At 44.8% G+C, this 10,229-nt stretch overlaps 1 protein-coding gene across 3 annotated transcripts in view; it reads left to right on the top strand.

The window, feature by feature from the left end:
- Positions 1 to 9,817, top strand: part of WWC3 (WWC family member 3) — a 102,401-nt gene extending 92,584 nt beyond the window's left edge. For all 3 annotated transcript variants that reach the window (XM_015599306.2, XM_025041072.1, XM_015599309.2), the window contains 5 exons: positions 871 to 1,032; positions 3,456 to 3,548; positions 5,235 to 5,462; positions 5,881 to 6,008; positions 7,431 to 9,817. In XM_015599306.2, the coding sequence (XP_015454792.1) occupies positions 871 to 1,032; positions 3,456 to 3,548; positions 5,235 to 5,462; positions 5,881 to 6,008; positions 7,431 to 7,497 (678 nt within the window). In that variant the 3' untranslated portion in view covers positions 7,498 to 9,817. The remainder of the gene's footprint in view (positions 1 to 870; positions 1,033 to 3,455; positions 3,549 to 5,234; positions 5,463 to 5,880; positions 6,009 to 7,430) is intronic.
- Positions 9,818 to 10,229: the final 412 nt, after the last annotated feature.

Below are 10,229 nucleotides of genomic sequence, written 5' to 3'. Positions count from 1 at the left end.
GGTGGGGGGCGCTTATATAGGCAAGAAGGCAAAAGAAAATGCAGCTGTCGGCAGTTTCGGTGAGTTGCATACATTCAAGGAAGCAGTTTTATATCAGGTGGAGGGAATGTACAGATAAGGTTGGATCTCAAGCACCTGGCGACAGGAAGTCGCAGGCATGGGTCTGGAAGCAATTATTTTGAAACGTTTATCAAGATGTAGAAAGAACAGTCTCTGCCTTCCCTAATCACTTATCTTTGTGATTGCGAATGTTACAGAGTGGACGTGACTAGCCCGGCGGAAGGTTTTAGTTAGGAATTCACCATTTATCCTTGGGTACTGGTTAAAGTGGACAGTCTTTCCTTTCTCATTAATGAACACCTATTGTCTGGTCTTTGGGGGGTATACACTGAGGAGAGAGTTGCCTAGTCTGATGTCAGTTTTCTCAGGATCTTCCCATTTGCCGTGCTGAGAGGAGATGGAAGGGGAGGGAGACATGGAATCAGGGAGGTGGGTGAAAAGCCTACTGCACTAAATTGGGCATAAGATGATGGTCACCCAGATGAAGGGTTGGTGACAAGTGGTCAAAACATCCATCGTCTTGAATGTAGAACCAATAGGATTTGATCTTAGACCTGATTTAGGGTGTGCAAAAGAGAACAGAGTCCAGGATGACCTGGAATTTTTTTTTTTTTTTGGCATGAAATATGGACAGTAGAGATCCTTGTCAGAGGACAAGATGTTGGGAATGTCACCGATTCAGTTTTGGATGTGTTGAGCGTGAAATGCCAGTTTGACTTCCAAGTAGAGAAGGCGAGGAGACTGTTGTCCATACAGAGTGTATTGCCTGTGTTCTACAAATGTCATGGCACTAACTAAATTCCTCTCTAGGTGGATAAGGAAACCAACACAGAAGACCTCTTCCCAGAAGTAGCGAGTTATCCGAAGGAGCGGCCGGGCCGCAGGGCCCGCGGTTCGCCTTTCGTCCGCAGCGGCACCATTGTCCGTTCACAGACGTTCTCGCCTGGGGCACGCAGCCAGTATGTTTGCAGAGTAAGTTGGAATTCCTTTGCCGCAAGTTTTCCTTCCCCCTCCTCGTGTTTTATGTTTTATTGTTTATACGAAAAGACCTATGTTCTCACAAATAACACCAGTAAGTAAACAGCATGCTTATGTGATAGGTAGGAAATCGTTGTCGGTTTTACCTCCCCTAACTGGATTTCTTCTGGATTCTAATACATTCCCCCCAGCCCAGATGTCAGGATTATATATGTGCTGATTCATGGGCAAGAAGCAGGGTGATTCATTTTTACATCAGTCTAAGGAATAACAAATCAAAATCGGGGATGCCCCGCCCGAATGGCATTGAGGTTGGCACGTTGGGTTGCTGAGCGGGTAAAAGTCCCAAAGCGCAGCTGTGTCGGAGGTCCCCAGGGAGGACCGCCGCCTCGGACGTGCAGGCACCGAGGCACATGGTTCTGACGCCCCTGCATGTCAAGTTGCTCCCCACGGGCGATAGCAGGACATGCTGGGTGGTTCTTAACTCTAGCTACACCTCATGGTCATGTTGGGAGAGTTCACGAAATGCTGGTGCCTGGGTTCCCCCCATCCCCAGGGTCCGTCACTGGTCATGGTGGGGCCTGGGCATCAGAGCGTTGCGACGGTCCCAGATGAGTCTAACATGCACACAGGGTTGAGATCCCTGAGATGTGTGACGCAGAAGACCCAACCTGCTGTGGTCCTTGAAGACGGGACAGCATGTTGGAGGTCGTCCAGCAGTGACAGTGTCACAGTGACAGCACAGACTAGTAAAGAGAAGGGATTAAAGGGTAGTCTTGACACAGGGGCCCAGAGGGGCCATTGGATCGAGGAGAACTTTGACCCTTCCTGCTCCTCTGAACCGGGCTTGTTAAAAAAAAAAACGCCTTCGCGTGAAGGGGCTGCCAGGGAGCTGGCCCACCAGGGCAGAGCCAAACTTAGAGCAGGCAACATAAACAGACCCTCATACCTGCGCATGGAGCATCGGGGGTGTGGAACAGGGGTCTCCAGGCCCACCCTCAGGTTCAGCAATTTGCTAGGACTCACAAAATTTAAAAAAAGCCATTATATTCACAGTTACGGTTCATTACAGTGAAAGTCAGCAGAAGGAAGAGGCACACAGGGCAGCGTTCAGGAGAGATTCAAGAACTTCTAGTCGGCCTTTCCAGTAGAGGTGTAGGGACAGCTCGTATCTCTCCCAGCAGCGACAGGTGACAGCATGCACGAAGTATTGCACACCAGGGAAGCTCACCCGAGCTTTGGTGTCCAGGGTTTCTGTGGGGTTTGGTTCTGTACGCATACTTGACGGCTTGCGTGGCTGACCTTAGTCTCCAGCCCTCCAGAGGTCAGCTGATGGCCAAGGCTCCCACCGTAAATCACACCGTCAGCAGAGATTACGTGGCCTGACCCAAGGTCCCAGGTAAACAACGACACTTAGGACATTCCAGAGCCTTACAGGTCACCTCCCAGGATCTGAGCAAGGACCAAACCTTTCTTCGGACAAGGTTCGTCCTTTACCTCACAGAGCGAGCAGCAGGAGTTGAGCCCTAGGTGGCCCCAGCTGCCCTTCTGCCATGTTTGCGACACCAGCTGCTCTTCTTTCCCCAGAAGCTAGGTGTCCGGTCACAGCTGCCCCGGGTAGCACGGGGTCCGGCCTGAGCACTCCTGCCCCAACAGGCTTCCGCCCTGCGGGGACTGTTGTGTAATCGAGCATCTGGAGGTACTAGATGAAAGGCCAGCCTCGCATCCCTTCCTTATGCTAGACTTGCTGAACGAACAAGCTGAGCGCAGCGGAGTCACGCCTGCTCACTGGGAAGGAGAGGGCAGGAGAGGAAGTGAGAACTCGCCACCCAGTGAAATATATAATGTCTTGGTTCCCATCAAGAAGGCATTATTTCTTTTTTTCTTTTTAAAAGCAGACCTTTTCCCTTGACTGGCTGAACGGGCGTTAGCGATGTTGGCTTGTCCTATTACCAGGAGCGAGTCTCTTTTCTGGAAAGCCATTTTTCCCCCAGCTCTTGCCAAAGCCGGAAATACAACAGATGAGAATGATGGCAATGAAGGGCACTGAGGACAGTGTTGGCTTCCGTGCTCAGCACGCAGCATATCCACCCGCAGTTGGTATTGGCGGGACAGAAATTTTGTTGACTCGTTTAGCCTGGAAAGTTTCCGTGGTTCCATTGATGGACATAAAGGAGGACTGCGATGGGTGTTGGTCTGCTTATTTGGTTTCTTTTTGTGTGTCTTTCATCGTATTGGAAACTCTTGTGCAGGTTCTGTTTTTACTAAAACCAGAGGTCTTGGTAAAAGCACTAAAAATCATGAGTACATTTGAGTACCTGTGAGGACAAATGAAATAATCCCATTCAGAGTACACAGACAGAAAGAATATTGAATTTCTGAGAAGGTGTTTCTGAACCTCATTCTTTTTCTTGCAGCTTTATCGTAGTGACAGTGACAGTTCAACACTGCCCCGGAAGTCCTCCTTTGTCCGAAATACTTTGGAAAGACGAACACTTCGCTATAAGCAGGTATGTGCCACGTAAACTAACGTGGAATCTGTACTTACCCTGGGACTTATTTTTACAAACCTTAAACGTGGCAATCTTTTAGATAATATTAACTAAAAGGTAATATATTTACTTCCTTGTTTACTTAGATTTAATTTTTAAAAGCATATACAATGTCAGAATATTGCCAACGTTTCTTAATTTCCAAAGACAATGTCATGAGCTAAGATAATTCATGATCTTTACACTTTTAAATATAATAAATTAATAAACAACCAACCATTCTATATCAGAGATTCTTTTTTCTTTTTTGACAGGGGAGTATATGTAGTTTAGAAAATCTGAATTTTTCGACATAGAACATTCTTCTACATGGGACTGTTCTATGGTTTTCATTTCTTTTACCCGCCAAGGTTTTTCCTCCACATCATGCTACTTTACAAAGTTTTGCTGCTTTTAGTTTGTAAGCTAGTGAGCAGTTCCCTATCTTTTGGGGGGAAGTTGTTCTTTTAACAACAACAATGGCATGATAAGAAAATACATAATTCAGTTACAGAAGTCTTTCTCAGCAGCAGCCGTGTTGACATTTTGGACTGGATCATTCTTCGTTGCAGGGCCGGATCCCTGGCCTTGACCCACTAGCTGCCAGTAGCACCCCCTTCTTCCTGTTCTGACAACCAAAAATGTCCCTAGACATTGCCAAGTCTCCCCTGGTTGAGAAGCACTGAGTTCTGCTATGAATTCAGCAGTGCTTTTAAATGAATTTGTACTTACTAAATCATATCATATATTTGCATTAAAATTCTGTATGTGTGCAAAATGACGGTAGTGTGTGTAAAAAGCATAGTTATTTAGTCCACTGAACAACGCTGATGTGTTCATGGATTTAATTCTGCTGCCGAAACTCCCATTCCCAGGGTTGTTTTTCACTGGACAGAAAGTACTGCTCTCAACTCCACATACAAAACTCTTGTCTTAGGACTTTTCTTCAGCACAGCAGATTTGCATACTTGAGGCTTATTGAGGAGGAAAGTCTGCCAGTTTGTGTGTGCATGCATGCATGGGTGTGTATGTGTGATTTTTTAAACAAAAGGCACTCATATGGTTTGTGACATGCTTTCTCCCCTTATACAGTGGATAATTAAGATTTTTCCACATTAATATAGTTTGTCAGCTTTTTACCATGGCAGCATTTTTTGCTGGACTTATCACTTATTTACTCGGTTTCCTCTTGTTATATATTTCGGACTTTTTCTGTCATAAACCTTAATTGGACCACTTGCACGTCATCAGTTGTTCCTTTCAAATGCAAGTCAAAGTAAAATTTCAGAACCAAAGAAAATGCATATTTTTTGCCTTTTGATATATATTGGCAAATAGCACTTCGGAAAGATTATGCCGGTCTTTGATTGCGCCGGCCCCGTATGGGAGGGTCTCTTTCTCCATACTTTTGCAAATTCGTAGGTCATCATTAAAGAAAACAATTTGCCGTCATTAGCTCGATATCAAAGTGGAGATTTAAATTAATTTTGCCCAAATCTGTTATTTTTTCAAACATCGGGCCACGTATAGAGAAATACCTCGCCAATAACTGAGCTTCATCTGTCTTTAATTGTGGAAGAACCTTCTGGAAGGCCCGAGCTTGCTGGCCGCATGGTGCCTGCGTGCCTGGTTCGTGCGTGTGCTCATGGCTGTCGTCTCCTGTAGTCCTGTAGGTCATCCATGGCCGAGCTCATGGCCCGTACCTCCCTGGACCTGGAGCTGGACCTCCAGGCTTCGAGAACCCGGCAGAGGCAGCTGAATGAGGAGATCTGCACCCTTCGCGAGCTGAGGCAGCGGTTAGAGGACGCCCAGCTGCGAGGCCAGACTGACCTCCCGCACTGGGTGCTGCGGGATGAACGATTCCGGAGTCTGCTGAAGGAAGCAGAGAGGCAGGTAAGAGACTCAGGGCCTGGGCACGGTCGCTGCCCTTCGCTCCAGTTCTACTTGGGTTCTGAAGTAAGCCTTTCAGATGATAAAAGTGTCGTTCCAGCAGTCCAGGTGCTCACCTGAAGGAGCCAGGTTTCTCCCTCTGTGGGCCAGGTGGCTGGCGTGCAGGTGGCAGCAACACACATTTGGAGGCCCCCCTGCCTGCACTCCACTCCCGCTTCGTGTTGGGGTGTTCTGGGTCCCATGTCTGTGAGGCATGACTCCAGCGATCCTGAGTACCTCCCGTGAACATTCCCTGGGGGCAAGGGGTGGCGCGGAGTACGCCTTTCTCCCCTCTAGGTCCCCACAGCTGGGGGTGGCTTCGTTCATTCTTCCTTCAAACCAGAAGTATAAACATCTTGTTCATCCAATGTTGCTATTCCAGACCAGACAGACCAAACTTGACTTCCATCAAGAACAGGCAGCTGAGAAGATGCTGAAGAAGGCCTCCAAGGGGGTCTGCCAGCTGCGTGGGCAGAGCCACAAAGAGCCCATCCAAGTGCAGACCTTCAGGTAGGCGGAAACCAACCCAGGCCTCCCTCTCCTGCTTTCTTCTCTCTGTCATGGCGCTGTCATTGTAAAAATTTAAGTCTTCAAAAATGGCCACAAAACAGGAATCCCCACCGCTATTAGCATTTTAATGTTTTCTTCTGGTCTTTGTTTTCTAGACATGTTTTTTTTCCCCCCATGCTACTTGTAATCATAATGTGCGTTCAGGTTTGTATTTGGCTTTTTTTTTTTTTTTTCATTGAAATAGCCCACGTTGCCACAGAACCCGCTACCTTCGTTGGCTGTAATGTCTCATCTAATAGATCTCATGTATCTGAATACTCTATTTTGGAACCTGTTTCTTTCCAAATGTTTACTGTTATAAACAACACAGCGATTGACATGTACATACATCTGTGTATCGCCCTGCCCTTTATAGTCAACTTCTGGTCGAAGCATAATACGCATACGGGAACGTGTGCGTATAGTACGTGTGAGATAGTTCAGTGATCTGTCACAAACTCTACATGGCAGGAATCGAACGTTATCAGCAACCCTCAGACATCCTACACCGCAGGAACCACTGTCTGGAATTTGAATGCCGTAAATTAGTTTGCCCTGTTTTTATTTTTTTATATGAGGAGAATTACACAGTTATATCTATGTTCTTTAGTTTCCGACTTTTTAAAAAATCGAGGTGAAATTCACATAACGTAAAATGAACCATTTTAAAGCGAGCAACTCTGTGGCATTTAGTACAGTCACGGTATTGTGCAGCCACCCTCTCTGTCTAGTTCCAAAACATTTCCATCACCCCAGAAGGAAACCCCGTACCCATTAAGCTCTCACTCCACACTCCCCCACCCCCGGGCCCTGGCAGCCACCAATCTTTCTTTCTCTAGGGCTTTCCCAGTTGAGGATATTTCATATAAATGGAGTCACACAGTATGTTGTCTGTCGTGCTTGGCTTCACCTTGCATACTGTTTTTGAGGTTCATTCACACTGTAGCATTGTCAGAACTTCATTCCTTTTTATGGCTGAATAACGTGCGCCTGACTTCTAGCCTTAATTTTTTTTATGCCCTGAATTTTCACATCCCCATCATAAAAGAACGTAAAACAGTATAACTCTCTTCATTCCATTGATTTAAAATGCTTTCATTTGCATAGTTTTTTATTCACTCACTTATTAGTAAGGCGAATATTTACTGAGCTCCTACTGTGTGCCAGGCACTGTTCTAGGTGCTGGAGACAAACCCTTGCCCCCGTGGGGTTTTGTAAATGCAATTAAAATTGAGAGAATCTATATACAAACGGATTTGTTGCTGGGGATTTAAGTTCAGTTTGTTCTACGAGTAAGAAAAGCTATCATCGATATTGAGAGCCTCCTGCCAGCTTTCACTGTATTTACATCAGCTTCTAACCTGTAATTCTTTCCATTCCCAGGGAGAAGATAGCATTTTTTACCAGACCAAGGATTAACATACCTCCTCTGCCCGCCGACGATGTTTGATGTAGTGCTTTGTACACATGAAGTATTTATCTGCCTGTTTTATTTTCATGAAGTTTTTAGACTAGCTCAATTCGTCTTTAAAATATTTGTGCAAAGCTATTAATATACACATTTTGTAAAAAAAAAAAAAAACCCAAACACATATATCTATACATATATATTTTATAATAGTGACGGCAACAGGGCTTGGTTTTTCCTTGTTGTGAAATTGACATCTCTGAAGACAAGTTATTTTATAAGAGATCAACTATCACATTAAGAGTGTACAGTTTTTACACTGTTTTATTTGACTTAAAGGCTGGAAGACAGAAACGAAGTGAGTTCAGGCAAATTCACTGTATTGTAATTTATTTATAGTACTTTTTTCCTTGAAGGAAAATACTGACTTTAAGATGTATTTTTAAGACTGAAATTTTGTTCTTCAGTATTTGTCACGCAGTAGAATGGAACTTTGGGGCCGGTTTTGTTTCTGACACGGAAATGCAAACACTATGTGCTAAATTCGTCATTCATATCAGTTCCTCATATGTGCCTTTATCATGTATATTGTCCACTTTCACTGTGTTCTGTTAAGACCACCCCCGCCCCCGGCAGTGGCTCAGTCGTAGTTCACACGTATGAACATCAGAGAGCTCAGTCTCCCACGTGGACTGCGCACCGAGCGGCCCTCATTTCTGTGTTGTCACAGCACGCATCATTCTGTGCTCCCCACCAGCCTGAAGCAGGCCACAGAGCCCCCGGCGTTCTGGCTGTGGCCTGCCTGCCCACGCTGGCAGTCTACACTGCCCCTGCACCAGACCTTGGGCAGCCCCGCCTTTCCAGTGCGTGCCATCTGACCATGGCTGACCAGGAAGGTGGGTGCTGGGGCTCCAGTTCTACTGCTCTGTCATGAAGGAAAGTGAAAGGGAACTAGGAACGCGCACTTTCATGAGTCAGTGAATCCGCTGATGGAGACAGCGGTTATGATGTAGACATGACGACCTCTGAAGGCGCCTTTTTTATGGAAGGAAACATATGCGGGTAACTACAGTTACCCAGGGAGTCACTTACAGGAGAGGATTTGATTTATTTGATTTATTTGATTTATTTGATTTATTTGATTTTAATCACAATGCTCCCCCCACCCCCTAATACTGAAGTCTATCCATCTTTCCTAAGAAATCGTAGAAGTAGTTCATGAGGAAAAATTTTTTTATGTAATGAAAATTTTTACCATTATTCTTTTAAAATACCAAATGATATATTTTGCCTAATACATATTTATTATATATGAAATGCACTCTCCTTTATGAGGCCTCAGAGAAGTAAATGAGGTGGTCACACAAAATCAGAAAGAAAACAGAACTTTCTCTTGCTAGATTTTTCTGCTCCTCCCTTGGGAAATGCCCCCTTTAATCAACGTCTCTTGATTCGCATTAGTCTGTAGCCTCCCCCCCCCCCTTCATTTTCCTTCTTTTTTACATTTATTAAAAATGAATTTTGTAAAAGCATTTCATTGACACGCGACCAATCACGGGCAATGGAATTTGTCGGTGGTGGTAAGACTGAAAATTGTGTGCTTTTTCACAATCGTCATCTCTTGCTCTGTATTTCTGCCTCTAGTCTCGTGGTTTTTTGGGTTTCGTTTTGTTTTTTGATTTTTTTTGCCTAATTTCTCTGTGTACATACCCACAACAGAGGTAGAGACACACAAAACATCACTCCTTGCCAGAACCGCCCCGCAGCAGACAGCACTGCCGAGCAGGTGACAGCAATGGCGGGCCCCCTCTATGCCGTAGCCACCTTCCCATTCACTGCCTGCACCTGCCTGCGTGCGTGTGTCTGCTGTGTCGCCTGCCGGAAAGGGCACATGACCAGTGACAGGCTGGGCCCATTAGGCAGGAGGACTCGGAGTACCTGACTGGCTTCTCATTCCTGACTTGGTTTTGCAGCTTCTGGCTAGTTAAGACTGGCATCCCCCGGAAATGTTCCACATGTCAGAAAAGAAGTCCTCTTGTCTTATGGAGTGTTTTCATCTGTTGCAATTTGTCTGTATACCATGCCTTGTGATAAAAGAACATTGCCATGTTTCATCAGTACTTGCGGTCCAGAGACGCCCAAGTCTGCCACCAGGACTCTTTAGAAAGACGGGGAAAAGGGAATTCGATCGTCACTTCATCTGATCGCTGAATCGTCACCGCTGAAATAACTAACCTTCTGTTGTGGGAATAAGTTCTGATTAGTATTCATCTCTGTTTTGGTCACTGTTCTAATTATGTCATTCGCATTGTTTGAAATTATTTCTTCTATAAAATTAAACTAACCTGCCTTAAGAACTGAATGGAAATGTGTGTTTTTTAAAAAAAAAAAAATTAATTACAAAGACAAATATATAAAAATGTATACAATTTTTTCAACATAAAAATAGAGGTATAAAAATAGTAAGATGAACACACACGCAGCCCTCCCCCACTTCAACACGGATTAATCGGACTCGATATTGCTTTGTCTACATCTCCGCCTACCTCCTCTCCTGTGTCTTGAAGCAAATCCCATAACCTCAGTTCAGCTGTAAATATTCCAGTACGCACTGGTAAATGAGAAAAATAAACATGCACAATATTCTTATCATATCTTAATGTTTTATAACTCCTTAATGTCATTAACTATTCAAGGTTTACCTTTCTAATTTTCTCATGTGTCATTTTAAAACTTTAAAAAAAACGAACAGAATCCAAATAGGATCCATTTAT

Source organism: Pteropus alecto, unplaced genomic scaffold, assembly GCF_000325575.1.
Source record: "Pteropus alecto unplaced genomic scaffold, ASM32557v1 scaffold511, whole genome shotgun sequence".
In the NCBI taxonomy this organism is placed as follows: Eukaryota; Metazoa; Chordata; class Mammalia; order Chiroptera; family Pteropodidae; genus Pteropus; species Pteropus alecto.
The sequence above is the reverse complement of the archived record's forward strand: the minus strand, read 5'-3'. Positions and strand labels throughout refer to the sequence as shown.